At 42.6% G+C, this 18,206-nt stretch overlaps 1 protein-coding gene across 1 annotated transcript in view; it reads right to left on the reverse strand.

The window, feature by feature from the left end:
• LOC113680433 (uncharacterized) overlaps nt 1-18,206 on the reverse strand; it is a 105,731-nt gene that overhangs the window by 38,200 nt on the left and 49,325 nt on the right. Inside the window, exons 44-51 of the mRNA XM_089184248.1 lie at nt 16,667-18,165; nt 8,952-16,417; nt 7,411-8,376; nt 6,153-7,171; nt 5,430-5,805; nt 4,642-5,051; nt 1,738-2,481; nt 1,148-1,400 (exon numbers count right to left, since the gene is read on the reverse strand). Of these exons, the coding sequence (XP_089040374.1) occupies nt 1,148-1,400; nt 1,738-2,481; nt 4,642-5,051; nt 5,430-5,805; nt 6,153-7,171; nt 7,411-8,376; nt 8,952-16,417; nt 16,667-18,165 (12,733 nt within the window). The remainder of the gene's footprint in view (nt 1-1,147; nt 1,401-1,737; nt 2,482-4,641; nt 5,052-5,429; nt 5,806-6,152; nt 7,172-7,410; nt 8,377-8,951; nt 16,418-16,666; nt 18,166-18,206) is intronic.

Here is an 18,206-nt window from a genome sequence, read left to right on the forward strand (position 1 = left end):
GCTGAAATTCGTGAAAATTGCCTCGTCGGTTTGTTAATAGCACCACATAATCTAACTGGGGTCTCCGTTGTTGAAGTCAGATTTAAGGCGAAAGTGAAAAAAGCTTTCCCTTTTTTGTCACTCAGTAAATTGAATCAGTTGAGTATTAGTATTTTTTCTCGGTTTCATTCATTAACTAGAATGCATCTTCACAAAAAGACATAAATTTTCACCATGTTAGTAAATCTTGGCATGTCATGCAACAACATGTCACACGCCATGTTTTTTAAAAGAAAACAAACAAAATACTAAACAAGTTGAGCATATTTTTCATAGTTTGAGAATTCAAGTATGAACAACTCTTTCTTCAGTTTGGTTCTGAAGAGGTCCGTGTACTCTTGACTCTTTTCAGGGAGAGAAGGTTCAATCAGGACCATCTCATGAGTGGAAATAAATAAAACAAAATCCCCTATGTAAACAGTGTTTTTTTCCTCTCAAGATAATTCAATTGACGAGTTAATTACGTATAACACTCTTTCAGTTTTTCTTTGAAGAGGTATTTCACGGTGACGCAACACACTAGTCTTGTAAATATGCATATAGGAGGGCAGACGGACCCCTATAGGTTGAAAGTTTGCTTCAAAATGGGATACTAACATTTAGAAAGATTGGCAATATTTCAAACACGTGTCGCAAGCCAGAAATGTAATTTGAAAGGTGTTGTCTTAAGACTGATTCACTTCTCAATCCCTCCCGCACAAATTCATTAAATTTACATTTGTTTGCTTTCTTGCACATAACTGATGAGAACAATTCCCATGTCTGTTCTCTTGGCACTGATTTCCGCCATTTTTAGGCCATCAACACCCGTTTAAGTTTCGAGCATTTTCACGTAAACAGAAACAGATCTAGTCAAAATAACTATGCTACCTTTGTAACCTTGCTTTTTGGTATCTTTTAGCACCTACGTATATCTTCACGTTTTTCAATTAACATGTAGGCCTTTCGGGCATTTCCTCGTAAAGCCATACCAGGTATGAGAGACACCATTTATCATGCGGTTATAAAAACATTAGTTCCTTTCTACAACTCACCCGTAATGGTGACCTTAGTAGCCAAATGAGTGAAAAGATTAATGAAAAAAGAGGCATAGAAAAATCAAGCAAACCTGTTCCACCAAAAGCTGTATATTGTCCAGCGTACTCTCTTAGCCAAGCAACGTGCGCTGCAATCCGGCCGCCTGCCCCACCACCTCCATTTCCGTCTCCACGTCCGCCATTCGCAACTATCAGCCCATGTCCAGAGAAGAGCACAGTTTTGATCAGAATACTGCCTCCACTGCCACCTCCACTGTTAGATGTTCCATTGGCACCCTCGCTCTCTATGATGCCATCCAAATGTAGGGAATATCCAACTGTTATCTGAGAAAAAGAAAACCAAACTGCCAGAGTTAAGGCTTTTTTTGGCTTCATAATTATGCCATATCCCCAGCAATGAAGAGCAAATTCTCCCCCTTCGTGCCTCAGCAGGATCCTCAATGAAACAGTGACCTTTATCAACAAATTTTACAATTATGTTAAAATGTAGAGTAAGAAGTTAGTTAGGGGGGCGCTTGCAGGGCAACCAAGACTTCTATGCACCAAAAATGGTATAAGGCATCAATTGAAACTCCAACATGGAACAAAAAACATATTTGATTTTTACAGCTCAGTGACTCATTGCCTTTGAATTCTAATCTTAATAATGAGAAACTTTTACCTCAGTCGTGCATCCTCCAGCACCGCCACCGTCTCCACCTCCTCCACTGCCTGGATGCACTGGGTACACATAGGAACCATACCCAGTTCCCCCATCGACTGTACTTCCTGGGCCACCTTGCCCACCATGACCTCCACCAGAACCGACATTACTGAAACTGGATCCAGGACCCAGACCCTCTTCTGCCTTGGGGCCCTTTCCAGATGTCGTGATTCTAGAGCTTCCTTCCATATGAACTTCATTCAAAGCCATATGAATTTTGTCTGCGGAAATGACAGCCTTCTGTCGCATGTAGAGTGTGCTGACAACAAATTTCATGCGCTTAGCAAAATATAGTCCTGATGAGGCTTCCATAATGAAAACTCCAAATTTTAATTGTCCGTCAATCGGTGTTTCAATGTAAACTTTGTCCTTCAGCAAAGCACTACTCATGTTTTCACCCGCTCGCAGGACTCGACCCTCTGTGAGACTTAAGTTCGAGACTCCTGTAATTCGTCCTTCAAGCTCAAATGCTGGGTTATTCTTCCCAGCGACATGGAAGTCTGACACTAACATTAATTCCCCACCGTAATCGACCTTAAAGTTCACGGGAGGGAACGACCTTCGTCTGGTATATTCCTGGTACTCTATGAAGAATGTCTGATTCTCCATAACATGTAGTACAGACGAACCATCACCGAGGACAGTTGTAACAGAAATAGCTGGGCGCTTACTAAGTCTCATGTCTGCAATTCGGAACACAACCTGGTAATAAAAAAGAAAAAAATTAACTCTCAAAGACCGCATGTGGCTATTGCTAAGGCACAATTTTTATTGTATTAAAAAGGACTAGACGCTAGAAAGCAGTGTTGCAGAATATTTGTCTCACAAGCAAAACAGTAAAACCTGCCGCATCCCACATATTTATGAGTACCCTGTTCCACAAAAGAAGGATGATTGAAGAATATAATATCTAATTAGCATTCAACCTGTAATTTAACTGATAACAAGTAATAATATTAATGATAATGATTGTAATATAATAGGGGCTAGCTAGAAGGCCTCATGGTTCCCCTTTCCTCTAAGCTTAAACAATGATTACCTATGCTTCTTTTAATTTTCCCTGATAATCATAAATAATTTTATTTTATTGCAATTCCATTTCTTTAAACTTTTGTTTTACACAAAAGGGAATTCCACATTTTAGGATGTTCATCCACTCCGCATCTTAAGATATTCCGTCATTCCGCCTATCCACCGTTCCTTCATTCCATCATTCTGTTGAATAACTCAAGGTATCCAATTTCGCAGCTTGCAAATTTAGCGGCTCTTTTCGGCATAAATTACTGATTCAAACAACAAAATGCCCTCTTTTCAAAGAAAAAAATTATTCTTAAAGCTTTCATGATGTGCAGATCACATCAATTGAGATATTCCTAGAAGAAAAAGTTTTGAATTAAATTATGCGTCGGTGGACCCCACTGTGAAACTATTTTGAGAAGTTTATCGTCTTTTGTTGTGTCACGACAAGGACTGCAAAGATTATATCTTCGGATCGACGTAATTTACTGATTTAAACGATAAAATGCTCTCTCTTCAAAACTTTTCCTCGAAGTTTCATGATGCGTTAATGACATCCATTAAGATCTTTCTTCAAGGAAAACTTTTGTTTTGAATCGCGCGCAATCCTGAAATGGTTGTGAGATGTTATCGTCTTCTGCTGTCTTCCATGGTGTCACGGCAAGAACTGAAAATATGATATGCTAGTGGCTATACGCCAGAAATCACAAAAGTAGAGAATTCAATTGTGTACCGAATGCGACTGTCCAACTACTAAGATACTCCGGAAAAAAACAATAAGTAGGGCCGGAAAACATCGGGACAAAATTGGGTCAAAATCGGAATTCTATTGTTACACAAACTCACTCGCCCATCTAGACAGCATACGTGGCTTCTCTTCCTACTAAAGGCAGTAACCACAAAAGATAATAATCTTCCAAACGGGTGCCTCGAAAACTCAGACCCCCGTAAAAATTCAGAATTGTGTACAATTTTATGACGATCGCTTTGCTTTGGAGCCGTTATCTTGATTAAAAATGTGGGGTAAACGGATGCTTTGCGTGATACTTCCTCCATAACAGTGTTACGTTTCAGTAACCGGGTTTTTCCCATAGTCTGACATTTCGCCATAACAATGTCAAGCTACAGCTTCCGGACACTCCTAAAATGCACAATCAGCCACCAAACAAGCAAACAAACAAGAGTAAAAGGCTAAAAAGCGATGGTTAACGTATGTCCCAACTTTTTTCCTCAGTGCTGGACAACAACAATTTTCGGAAGGAAAACAATATTTGTCCGTTCGAGGTCATGGTAGGTCCAGGTCCTGTTCATCATTTAATCTTCCTCTTGACGTAGTTTTTCGCGCCAATTTTCATATTTTTTCGCGTCCTGACATGGCAGTCCGAGGTTGATGCGATTCTTCCAAAATATTTATGTAATTCGGATGAGATCATGAATTTTAAGTTGCCGAATCTTACATTGAGGACAATAATTCCTAGAAATGCTGGATTGCCCCATTCAACTGCTGTTATATAGAATTGTTCGAGCTCGTGTTCATTTTTTTTTGTGTGGTTTCGAGAACGCCAGGATGCTCAGAGGTAAATCCATAAAAAACCACATCCGCTCACAATAACGTGACACTGTTATGGAGAAAGTATCACGCTACGCATCCGTCTACCCCATATTTATACGGCTCCAAAGCAAAGCGATCATCATAACATCGAACACAATTCTGAGTTTTTCGGGGGTCTGAGGTCTGATAAAAAAATTAGGTAAGTTGAAGTAACGTAGTCCACGAAAACCCAACGCAAAAGTATGATCGAGCAAATGTAACGAAAATCAAGGTAGAAAAAAGTAAGAGCTTACGCCTCTTTGTAGCATCAGTTCATCAAAGCCAAACTCTGCGTCATTTTCTTCGGTAGCATTCGCCTTCACAGTCTTTGGGTTCATCTCGTCCAAGGTAAAGACCTTTGGTGGATTTGCATTCTGATTGTCGATATACAGCCGTCTGAATAACTTATCACCCTGGATCTCCTCTATGTACACAGTTCCTGAACCACCATGTTGGGTCCCAGAAGATACACCACCTAAGGCGTAAAAGCCACCTCTGTACTCGTCTTTGATTTTCACATGAACTGCAATTCGTCCTCCTGAGCCACTTCCACCTGTGGCAAGGCCGTCAGTGTTTCCTACTCCGCCACGGGCAGATATATCGCCATGGCCACGAAGATAGCCAGTTGTTATCCAGACACTACCTCCACTTCCGGCACCACTTCCTGTAATTCAACAGACACAATTCATAAGCTTTGGTGATACAATCTACCATACTTAAACAAACAATAAATTTTATACTACTTATCCATTTATTCTTTGCTTTATTAACCTATTTACGTATTGAGTCATTCATTTTGGAAATGTTGCTGACAAAAACGCGAGTCATAAATATATCTATTGAGGTACACGGATGCAATCATAGAGTCTAGTTTCCACGCACCACTGACTCCTCAGAACCGCCACTAATAGCAGAAAATTTAGATAATAATGTGTGCTAAACATTTTGGTTGAAAATATCTCCTTGAGGTAATCTCACACTACCTCACTGCACATATTCTAACTTTCATACAGTAACCATGTCCTTTTAATATACCACAAACCTGAATTCGTTGCTGCATCGTCTCCATCGACATTGATAATCCCATCCAATCGAAAGGCAAATCCAACACTTACACGAACACGTCCCCCTCCCCTGCTGCCAGTAGTCCTTCCAGTTCTCGTCCCACCTCTCGCACCAGGAAGTACTGGCTCATACACGGAACCCACTTCTTCTCCTCCACTGACATCTTTACCATCACCGCCTGGTGTTCCATGCCCCGCTCCGGAACCTCCTGAAGCAGAGTCCTTTCCTGATCCCTCTGTTTTACTTTCGAACCCCCTTCCTGCGCAGTTGAGGGTAGCATTCGGTTCAAGGTAGAAGTCAGTAGCTTCAATTTTGAAGAACTCTGCTTCGAAATATGAGCTGAACTTGATATCCTGTCCAAACGAAAAAACATTGTTTTAAAAGAAGCCTAGTTTAGTATCATGCATATCAGATACTGAGATGAAAAAAGGTTTTTCCTTCCACATCTGTTATCGCTTTTGTCACTTTCAGTAATAACGCAGTGTGACGAGAGAATAGTGGATTTGGACTTTCTTAAGGCATTTTGCCATAACATCTATGCAGTTTACACTGTAGTTAAATATAAACGTTTTCAATACGATGCATGCAATATCGACTCTATTTAGCCATACATTTTTTTATCCAACCTGGTTTGATTTCTAACCTAACAAAAACAATAATTTTCGTAACATCATTTACTTGAATTAGCTTGCACACATACCAATAGGCTGACGATGAAGTGTACTCCCATAGGCGGAGGATAATGTATTAAAGTACCACTCCCAAATTCCAGCGTTGAAAAACGAAACGTACCGTAACCATCAATAAAACGATACTTTCCTGCTTTAGTACCAGCAGTGTGAGCATAAAAACCAATCTTAATGGTTCGACCGTAAGCGACATGGAAGTGCTGCACGTCTATAAGACGGCCATTCCATTCAAATGCCACTTCTCCTTGTCCAACTACGTGCACCGACGTCGCCATAATAGCATTGGCCCCCTTATCAAGTTTGAAGTTTGCAGCAGTCCTGGTGATGGTGTACACTGCGTCTAAAAACTCGGCTTTCAAAGTTTGATTCTCGTGTACGTGAATAAGTCCAGTTCGATCACCTTCCACTTTGTGCACGGTCAAGTTCAATGGTTTGCCATCTGGGACCAAATGAATAGCGGCCTTGCGCGCGAGATAAAGTTCGTCAAAGGTGTAAGACTTCAAACTTTCGTTGAGGGTGACATAATGATCCCAAGTTCTACCTTTATTGTCCAAGCGAAGCTGCGTGTGCGCATACTGATTTCGCGCATCTTTCAAGAACACTGTGCCTGGCCCACCAGAATACTGAGTTGTGTCTTTCGATGGGTCGCCTGAATCTCCCCCAATGGCAGTGTATTCACCAACGTACTTATTCTCCGTTGGAGTATCAACAGCAATCCGTCCACCGGATCCACCACCAGAGGTGAGACCATCGCCTGCACCACCGTTTGAAGTTATGAGGCCGTGACCATTAAATCTACCACATTTGATCCAGATGCTTCCGCCACTTCCGCCCCCTCCGGCTGATCCACTAGCAGCGTCCTGTCCGTCGTTCGCTATGGTACCATCAAGGTAAAGTTCATCCCCAACTTCCATGATGATAAGTCCTCCACCCTTTCCACCATTCTGACTTCCTGGGCATCCAGCTGAACCATAGTGACCAGGCGTAAAGATACTACCATAGGAATGAAGTTCATTAACGCCATTATGACCTAGAAGAAATAGCAAACATGATAACATAAATTAACACCTCCAAAGCCTTATTCACGAAATCATTTCCTTTCTCAGATCAAAAGGGCCTGTCGGCGTACGCTTCAAGAGGATGGTAAAGGTTTTGACGTAGCTCAGTTTCAGATCGGCTTCAAAACACAAATTTCCACAACTAGGATATGATCACATAAAAATCTCAGCAGATTTTAAGGGAACTTCACTTCCTTAAAAGCTACTTTACCTTTTCCACCTTTGCTTCCATAGCTTCCACCTGAACCTTTACAAGAACTGGGAAGAACAGAACTGTCATAACCACTCGGACGAACTTTTCCGGAAGCAGTTATTTTACTTCCGGTTTCAAGAAGAAGCGACGTAACTCCAATGCGATATGTATCTGCCACAATCACGGAGCCGTATTTCATGTGAAGGAGTCCAACTTCACATTGAACTCCTTGCACATCAGGCAAAAATACTTCTGAACCATCTTGGATCTCAAACGTGGCTAGCACGAAGGTGCCTACAGCACTCACAGTTAAAGTTTCATTATGGTAATCTGCAGAATGAGCGTGGGATAAGAATCTTGACTTCAAACGTTTAGTAAGGAACAGGTGAGTAACGTCTATCATTCTTCCATCAATTGTGAAAGAAGAGTCACCAGTTATTTGTCCAGTTCCTTTGGCTCCATCTCCAATAACGTATAATGACGCGCCAAAGACCATCTCAGCATTTTCATCAATTCTCAAGTTGACAGCAGGCTTCGACACACTATGTTCCGTGGCAGACGCTTCCAAATAAAATGTTTGGTTCGCACGGGAATGAAGAAGTCCTGTTCGATCTCCAAACAATCTCGACATTTTCAAAGTCGTTCGTTCCTTTCTAACAGCCATATTGATGGCTGCACGTCCAAACAGGTGAACTTGTGAGAAATCATGATTGGTTAGGTTGGCTTCATCTATCGTGACTGGATCTTTTATGGAACGCATTAGATTGTCAATTCGCAGCTGCTTGAAAGGCCTCTTTGAACGTATATCTTGCAAGAACACCGTGCCTGGTCCTCCATAAGCCCCTGAGACGGAGCTTCCGCCGAAAGCTTGGTAAGTCCCTCTGTAAAGGTTCTCAGTGGCATAAATTGCAATCCTTCCCCCGGAACCTCCACCAGCATTAGTACCTCCTCCATTCCCACCATTACTGTTCATTTCTCCATAACCTTTCAGAATAAAGACTTCCAATTAAAAACGACAACATCGTTTGCTGATCAGTTGTTGGTCATTTTTATAATTTAAAGTTGCCGTGCGTCTCTTCAACAATAGATTACAGTTGACGTTAAAATGTAGTAAGAAAAAAAGTGGCAAGCCAGGCGCAATTCCTCCCTCATTTTGATCTATTATTGAACAGACGCACAGCGACAAGGACTCCATTTGTTTTACAGATTATCCATCTTGTGTGTTTGCGCTCCAATGGACTATAAGTATGAACCAACCAAAATGCTTGTCCAATTCAGCTTATCATATAATGTAATATACATACAAATAAAGCGATATTTTGGGTAATATTCCATCTAAAAGAATTATAAAGTCATGCCATTAGCATCCGCACTTATAAATAATTATCAGTTTCCTGTGGGAGAGAGTTTCGCTTGCTAATTGAGTTACTATTAAAGGTAAGGGCTTACAAGAGAAATAAAATTGTTACTTCCAGAAAAATAACTCCCCTACGTGCCCCAGCATAAGTAGCTGAAATAAAGCAGTAGTAGTTGAAATAAGGTGGTTGGAAAAGACTTACCAATGAATGATTCTGTGTTGAATAGAAGGCTGCCGCCACTTCCCCCACCAGCTCCTCCACCGCTTACAGCACTTCCACCCTCAACAGTAATGATGCCATCGTTGATGATGAGTGTGCCAGCCTCAATTTTAACATATCCACCACCTCTTCCACCAATACCGTTATTTGTACCTTTTCCACCCCTGCGACCAGACTCTTTCGGTTTGTAAAGGGATCCATGATACAAGCCTCCAGCAGCTCCTCCATAGCCACTTCCTCCGTTGCTGGCATGTCCTGCCCCAGCTCCCTGCGGAAGTGAAGATACTTCACTTGGTTCAACAGCCAAACGTGCCTTGTTATCACCAGCAACACTAAGTAGTCCCCCAGTTTCCACGTCAAGATTTGAAGTGACAATATCGAAATAATGAGCCTCCAAGCTTGCATGAAACTTTATGTTTAAGAATCCAGCAATAATTTTCATCACGATCTCATCTTTCATGGTCACTGAACTTCCGCTAAATAACTTCACATTGGAGAACATAAAGGTTCCTGGTTGTTCATCGTCCCTTAGTGTTCGTGAACCTTGTTCCAAGAGAACGACACGTTTTTGAGTAACATAAAGGTTACGAACGCCGTTTAATGTTCCGTTGCAATGTAACGCCACAGCGCCATCGCCAACAATGTAAACCGTTGTTGCCATAATAGCTTCGGCCCCACTGTCAATTCTTAAGTTCACAGGGGTCTTAGTAGTTGTCAGCTGTGCCTCTACTACTTCAATTATTGCTTTGTGGCCATTATACAGATGCAGAAGACCTGATCGATCTCCAAAGAGTTTCTCGATGCTAAGCGTTGAAGACTGAGTCAAGTTTGAACTGGGAGTCATACGTAACGATGCTTTGTGTACTAAGTGAAGCTCATGAAAGTGATAGGATGTTTTACTTTCGTTTAGAGTAACATAGTTTTGCCAACTTTGCCCTTGGTTATCAACGTGCAGCTGTTCAAAATATAACTTGTAGCGGACGTCTTTGATGTAAACTGTGCCTGGACCACCAGAAGCTCCACTGCTACTAGAAATTCCTCCTAAGGCCTCCAATGTTCCACGGTATGCATACTGAGATTTAAGATGTATTGCCACTCGTCCGCCTGCACCGCATCCACCAGCGCCATCTCCACGCCCACCATGGGCAGAAACTGTCCCTGTACCAGAAAATACGCTACTGGCGATTATGTACACACTGCCACCGCTTCCTCCACCAGCTTGGCTGCTCTGAGATGCATCTCCACCATTAGCTGTGATGGATCCATCATTTTCCAGAGTATCAGTGTCAATTGATATAACTCCACCGCCTTTTCCACCTGAGTCACCAGAACCGCCATCACCACCTGGACTTCCTGGTTGATTTGGCTCATAAATCGTTCCATAGGGAATCCCACCAGCTAACGTATTATATCCAGTTCCACCAATGCTTCCATGCCCACCGCCAGAGCCACCATTACTCGAAGAGTGTCCTCTACCACCAGCATTTAACTCTATTTCCATGATATCGTTAGTTGTTAGAGTTGCCCCACGACCAATGAGAAGCGACTGGGATTTGATATCAACAAATTTACCTTGGAGAATCACCCCACTCTTCATATTCAACTTTCCAACACTAAGCTTAAGATTAAGGGGAGCCCCAAAGTCAGAGCCACTCTTTAGCGTCACACTTGCAAACTGTTGCGTTCCAGGGTCACTCTGAAATACAAAGTTCTTGTTCTCCATAAGCGTTGTCTGTGATGTGACTCCAAATTTAATGGCACTCCCTGACTCAACAACAAGATGTCGAACATTTGATAGTTTACCATCCAAGGTAAGTGTTGCACCATCAATTGTTAAATTCGAAGCCACAACCAGATTAGCACCTTCCTCAACGTAGATGTTCGTTGTCAAGGTTAGGTGACTCTCTTTTGCCTCAAGGACTTCTGCGAGAAGAGTCTGGTTTTTTCTTATGGCAATTTCACCAACACCATCGGAGATAAAATTTGTAACCTGGATAGTTTGAAGCTTCCTTTGAAGATTGTATATCTCAAAGCGAGACATTCCATTAAGCCGAAGCTCATCAAAAAGGAAGTTAACTCTGTCTGCCTCATAAAGCACCGTTTGAGGTTTGTTGTTGCCAACTTTCAGGTTGTCAATCCATAAGCGTTTGCGAGGGATGCGTTTGTTATTATCCTGAATATAAAGTGTTCCAGCAGCACCAGCGTCTTTCCCGTCACCACCTTTTGCATTCAAAAGACCTTCAAAACTCATCAACCCTTGCAAGTAGAGAGCAACACGTCCACCACTGCCTCCACCTCCAGTACCGTTGCCATCACCGCCTTCTGCACTAATAATCCCATTACCCTGTATGTTGTCTGCTGAGATCCAAATGCTACCTCCACTACCTCCCCCACTATTTAACACTGTTCCACCATCTCCATCTACTGATATTGTCCCTTCAAGTGTAAGTAACCTAACAACTGCTAAGCGAAGATAACCACCACCTTTTCCTCCTTTACCACTACTAGAGCTGCCACCGCCACTTCCGGTATTGTTTGGATTGAGTGCAGAACCATACCACTTTCCAAAGTTTACGGTGCTAATTCCACCATAGCCACCATGCCCAGCGCCAGTTCCATCGGACTGATGTAGACCTCCTGCCCCAGGCCCCTTGTCACTTTCGTATCCTTGAGCAGAGAGGTCAATAGTGGCGCCAGAGTGTATGATAACATCAGAAGCCTTGATGTCAAGCCAGCTGCCTTGCATCGAAGCCCCAAAGTTTACCTCAAGCCGTCCAAGAGTGAGAGGAACTTTCTTCAAGTGCGCATTTTCAAACGAGAAGAATGCACCATTCTTTATTCTCAGCGATGAAAATCTGTATTCTCCACGGTGAGTAATAAATGTGTACTTACCATCAATGTAACGAGCTGTTCGCGCCGAGGCCAATAGATAAACCTTTCTGTTCTCACCAATAACCATATCCAGTATACCCGTTAAAGTACCTTTGAAAATGTTGTTTCTTCCGAGAAACATAACTTTGTCTGGAATACGAATTTCACCATTGGCGTCCACAATAAAGCTACAATCAGGCTGGAGATACTTCGAATTTGGCTCGACAGTGAAAGTAACATTATCTTTGATATATATAACGCTGTCGGAGTCTGTGACCAGCTTTTCAACTTCCATATCTTTATCAACGTGTAGCATAACCAGACCATTTAAGTGGATTTCTTGAAAATCATAAGAAGCCACAACTGATTGATTCAAAAAAATTGGCAAAGGTGAGTTTGAAGAGATGCCGCCATTATCGAGAAAGAGTTTTCTTTTACGTAAAACTGTTTTTCCATCTTCAGTGTAAACCGTTCCAGGCGATCCACTTTTAGCCGATGAACTTCCGCCACGAGCACTCAAAGAACCACTAAATTTGTTATCACCAGTTATAAGTATAGAAATGCGACCTCCCCCACCAGCTCCTGTCACTTGACCAGATACGTATCCTCCTTCAGCTTTTATTTTTCCTCGACCACTGAATGTTTGCGAGATAGAAATATCCACACTTCCACCACTACCACCGCCTGTTGTGCTGCTGCCACTCTCACCATTTGAAGAAATGGTTCCATCAACAATTAAAACCTGAGCCTCTACCTCTATGATACCACCACCACTACCAAAGATACCATCTGGAACTTGTGTTGTACCTCCCCCACTACCGAACTCTGTTGCTGCAAACAATGATCCATATACCACGCAGGTTTCATTGGTATTACCTCCACCACAACCTCCATAACCACCTCCTGTTAACAAAGAAGAACTGCCAGCACCAGGACCAACTCCTGCAGGGTTACCTAATCCATTTGCTTGCAAAGTTCCACTAAAGGCAATGTTTAATAATGATGTGTCAACTCTAAGGTATCTTCCAATTATAACTCCACCGAAAGCCACATCAACAGAGAGAGACTTGAGTTCGACAGGAGCATTTGCATCCTCATCAACTTCAATTGTAATGCGTCCGCCACTAGAGACTTTAAGCGAGAGGAATGAGTACTTTCCAGGTGTGTTGGAATGAGTTCCAATAACTCCACTTTTTGCTATAACCACAGAGGCATCTTGTCCAACAGTAACTTTTTCTCCGCCAGTCAGTTTACCAGCTAAGTACAGGGATGGCGAAATTGCTGTTCGCGTAATGAATAGTACTGGATCTAGATTCAACGTTGCTCCCTCATCCACGATCATTGCCCATGGAAACATGAACGGTCGTGACGAAACAGCCTTGCCAGCCCCCAGGGTTAGTGTTTGATTGTGATGTACATGAAAGCTTCCACTTCCATCACCTTCAAGATTCTGAATGGCTATCTTCATTTCCACATTAGGAACAGTTGCTACCTCAAGCCGGGCCCCATTGACGAGTTTAAGTAGTCGCATCGTGTAAGAGATCTTCATTTCGTGCATTATGATCGTGTTAGCTTCTGTTTTCCTGTCTCCATTGTCTATTACTGTAGAGTTCTGAGGCAGTCCAACCACATACTCACGGATGAAGATTGTTCCGGCTGCAGCACAAGTGGTCCCACATCCACCGTAAGTAGTGAGAACACCCTTGAAAGATGTCCTATCTGTAATGTACAGCGCTATACGACCACCAGAGCCACCGGCAGAATTACTAAGTCCCTCACCACCATTTGATAGAACCTCCCCGTGACCAGATAAAGTTCCTGCATGGACCAGTATACTACCGCCACTTGCTCCTCCCCTTGAATCATTTGCACCATTTGCACTTACACTGCCATATAGAGTAAATCCTCCTTTAATATTTAAGAAAATTACTCCACCACCACGGGCATTGTTACCACTGCCATAATGCTGGGGTTCAAATACTGATCCATACGACTCTCCTCCCTGGCCTCCCCCACCTCTTCCACCATGTCCACAGCCACTACCAGAGCCGTTGGCCTTTCCTGGACCACCCAAAAAGCCTCCTTCATCAGCAGTTATTCTTGCTTGATTATCTATAAGAATATCATTACTTGTGATGTTGATAAGTTTCGTATCGGTATCAGACGTGATTGCTGCTCCCTGGCTAAGATGAATTAAATCAGCCCTCAAAGAAACATTTTCTTGAGCAAATATAAGTTGTGCATTCGTATCCAGTCTCAGTGAGGTAAGATGGAATTGAGCATACGAGAAGCTCTTCTTGATTGAGGCATCAGAATCCACTCGCATCACAGAGTCTTTAAGAAGTCTCAGCTTATCCAGTCTTATTTCCCCTGTTGAAGTTATTTTTATAGACTTGCCCTTGCCAACAGAAGGCTCTCTAGCATCCAAAATACCGGCAACTACCACAGTAGGGGAACCTGGACCTAAAAAGATTGGTTGATTGTAGAAGTACAAGGAACCACCTGCTTGTATTTCAAGGTCACATGAAAATGTTCTCGAGGATTTTGAAAAACTCAGAATGTCAACTCGGGCACCTCCTGAAATTGTTAGCTTGCCAGTGCCATCGGTAACAAAGCTCTTAGCGACTACTAGCTGAGCTGTTGCTAGGAATGTACCGCGATTTTCTAAACGGATTTCATCATAGGTGTAGGGAGCTGATGTGTTTGGTAATTGAGCCGGAGGATAGCCAATGATCTTGTTCCAGAACATGATCATTTCATATGAAGCTCCTTGTCTTTGGTCACGTACAAAAACAGTTCCAGATGAGCCTGGTCTACGTCCATCTCCACCAGTAGCATCATAAAGACCGCGAAACTCACTCTGCCCCTTACGTATCGTTATTCCAACTCTTCCCCCGCCTCCCCCTCCAGCAGGGAAGTTCGCATTTCCACCACGAGCCCTGAATATACCAGATCCTTTCATATAATCTGTTACTACTTGGATGCTGCCTCCGCTTCCAGCACCAGCTCCAGAAGATCCGTCCCCACCACTAGCATCAATAAGCCCATCGTTGAAAAGTTCTGTTGTCTTTAGGATTATCACACCTCCTCCCCATCCATGATTTTGACTGCTTCCTCCACCATTACTACCATAATCCACAGGAAATGAAATGTTACCATATAGGGCGCTGTTTTCAGAAGCACCTCCTCCGAGACCTCCATAGCTGCCACCATAGTCCGAGGGTGTCGAGATGGCATCAATAAAATTGGACGTCTTTGCAATTAGTTGGCCTTGAGAGAAGATGGTAAGCTTAGAAACAGATAAAGTACTAGCATTTCCTTTTTCTGTTCCTGGTTCAAAATACATTGCAGCACTTCCTTGTATTTGCAGAGAATTGTATTTATAGCTTCCTGGTGCTAGGTTGCAAGATTGGCCAGGTAAAAGTTTGAAATCGTCATAGTCGCAAGCAATGTAGTATGTGACGTTGAAGCGTGTCTCATTCTTAATTACATAAATGGTTTCATTATGTGATATGGCCACTGAGACGTTTTTTAATACGAGGTAAGATTCATTTCTTTTGTTAAAAATGTGCTTCCCAACACCGCATGGGTTATACAAAGTTTTGGAAGCTACTTCAACAACTTCGTATCCATGTGGGCAACCCTGCTTATTGAGAGAGGGTCCATTGGTGTGCTCTATTCGTTGATTCGAAGACACAGAAATTCCAGGTCCAAGATTTCCACCAAAGTCTTTTTGTAAGAGGTCCGATTTCATTTCAACCTTGCTTGGTGAAGTTGTTGTAATGCTTCCACCATCTTTGATTCGCACAGTTGAAATCTGCACTACAGATTTTCCCTGGTCAGGAGTTATTCTAAAGCCAGTATGTCCAGGATATTTAAGCACAAGTTTTCCTTTATCGTTGACTGTTAAGTCCGATACGCCAATTAAGCTGCCACTAAGGTTTATCTGTGTATCACCAGAAATGAAGAAATTCCCCGGAACAGACAGCGTCCCTCCATCTTCAATTTCCGCGTTAAATTCTAGTTCCATGCTTGGCTCAACTATGCTTGTAACGCCAATATAAACATCATGATTTGGTTTCACGACCAACCACGCTGTTTTGTCACCCTTGATTGTTTTTGCGATCAGAGTCATAGGACTTCCCTGAGAACATGAAATCATCGTCAGGGTGCTGGATTTTAAAAGCTTCACTTCCTCAAAAGTAAAGTCAATCAGTTTTGGATCACAGACAAGTACACTTGGAGATTCAAAAGACAAAACCTCCCTTCCTTCCAGGATCAGTACTGAATCTGACTCAGATACTTGCCGACGACTACGCTGGAGATCCCTCTTCGTGTACAGGAAGCCAGAAGCACCGATCTTCTTGCCACCTCCGCCACGAACCTTGTAGGAAAACTGATGTGATGATATCTTGTAGTAAATTGCAACAATTCCACCACTACCTCCTCCACCAGAGGTGACTCCGCCATCACCGCCTTGGACTTCGAACGTACCTGTACCCTCTAGTGTAGTGATTCTGATTAAAATGCTACCACCTGCACCTCCACCACTTTCACTGTCTTTAGCATTTTGGCCTCTGGAGAAAAGGAAATGAATGCACACGGTCAAAAAACATTTTAAGGCCCTATATACTACATGAAATGGTTTAGAAAGTAACACACAGGACATCAGAAGTATTACCATAATCTCAATTTTTATGATGAAAATGAGGATTACATTCTGACTAGAGAACATCCAAACGATACTTTTAATAGTTCAAAACAGTAAACTTTACTGAAATAGTTTACTTCTTTCGAAAAATATAAAATACATTATAAATCCTCACCTGGACGAGATTTCACCATCAATTTGTAGTGTCCCATCGACTGTCAAGTTCAGGGATCCACCACCAGATCCACCCATACAACTAAAAGATGAACGCCCAGCATACCCAGCCGTTCCAAATGCTACTGGGAGAAAAACTGAATCAAATCGGTCTTGTCGCTTGCTTCCAATTCCAAACCCTCCATAGCCCGAATGACTTCCTCCTGACCCAGCGTAGTAAACGTTGGGATCTAGACATTTCTCTCCTTGGCCATCCAAGTTTATCTTCCCTGACTCATCAACAGTTACGCTCTTTGCAACAATATCTACTTTTCGTCCTTTTAGTGCACCTCCCGAGTTGATGACTAGAGAGTCAATATGTAATGAATAATTAGAGTTTGGTGCAACCATATCTAATATCCCTTGGCTCATGATCGTCAGTGTTTGAATCTTAAAATACATCGCCTGTAATGATCCTGTGCTTTGTGCTCCAGAGCCGGCTCCAAACGAAACTGTACACTGCGAGATAGCTAGGTCTTCGACACCAATGAGATATCCAGCATCAAGAGACAGGGAGTTCTTGTGTAGCATGACTCTGTCCGGTAACTTAATGTAGCCTGACGGGTAAACCTTTAAATTAACTGGAATGTAGTAGTCTGTGTCTGGCATTGCAAGTAGTTGCTTAGGTCCAACATGAACGAAGCCAAAGCTGTTTCCTTCAAACATTCCATAAAACTGTGCAAACGTGTGAAGGCGAATCTTGGTGGCGTCAGGTTCAATTGCAAGATGAGCTGATCCACCTAGCTTCACTTCGGTAATTGTGAGGCCTTTGTAAACAGTGGTCCCAAGATCTATATCTGGCACAGTAACTGGCACCGGTGAACCAATAATGTGGCTTATCGTCAGCCATGTTCTCGCACTATCACTTGTCAAGTCTGAATAATCAGCGATTGCCTTTTTCAATGGCTTCTTCCCTTCATTGTAAACCTCTAGGATACTCTTACCATTATGTTTGTTTTTCTTGTAAATAGTCCCAGCTGCTCCACTCTCAACAGTAGACCCTCCCCCATATGCGAAAATCTGTCCAGTGAAGAATGTCTGATTGTAATAGATGGCAATTCTTCCACCACTACCTCCACCACCGCCATTGATTCCACCAGCACCACCATTTGCTTCAATTATCCCAGAACCGTCAAAATATTCTACTTCAATAAAAACACTTCCTCCACTTCCTCCACCATAATCAGAATTGTTTAAAGCATCTTTTCCATTTACTGAAATTTCTCCATCGTGCACAATCCGTTGAGCATGTAAGTAGAAAACACCTCCGCCGGTTGCTATGTCATCACCACTTCCTCCACCACCGGAGCTACCAAACATTTTTGGACTGATGAAATCTCCATAGAAACCACCAGTTCGATTCTCAGATTGACCTCTACCTCCCCGACCGCCATGGCCGGCCCCTGAAGATCCCGAATAGTGTGAATACCCAGCTCCTGGTCCTGAGCCTGCCACAACAGCCTGTTAGAAAAAAAACAGAAGACAATTAAAAACATAGCCAG

This window comes from Pocillopora damicornis, chromosome 10 (genome assembly GCF_964200805.1).
Source record: "Pocillopora damicornis chromosome 10, jaPocDami1.2, whole genome shotgun sequence".
Lineage (NCBI taxonomy): Eukaryota > Metazoa > Cnidaria > Anthozoa > Scleractinia > Pocilloporidae > Pocillopora > Pocillopora damicornis.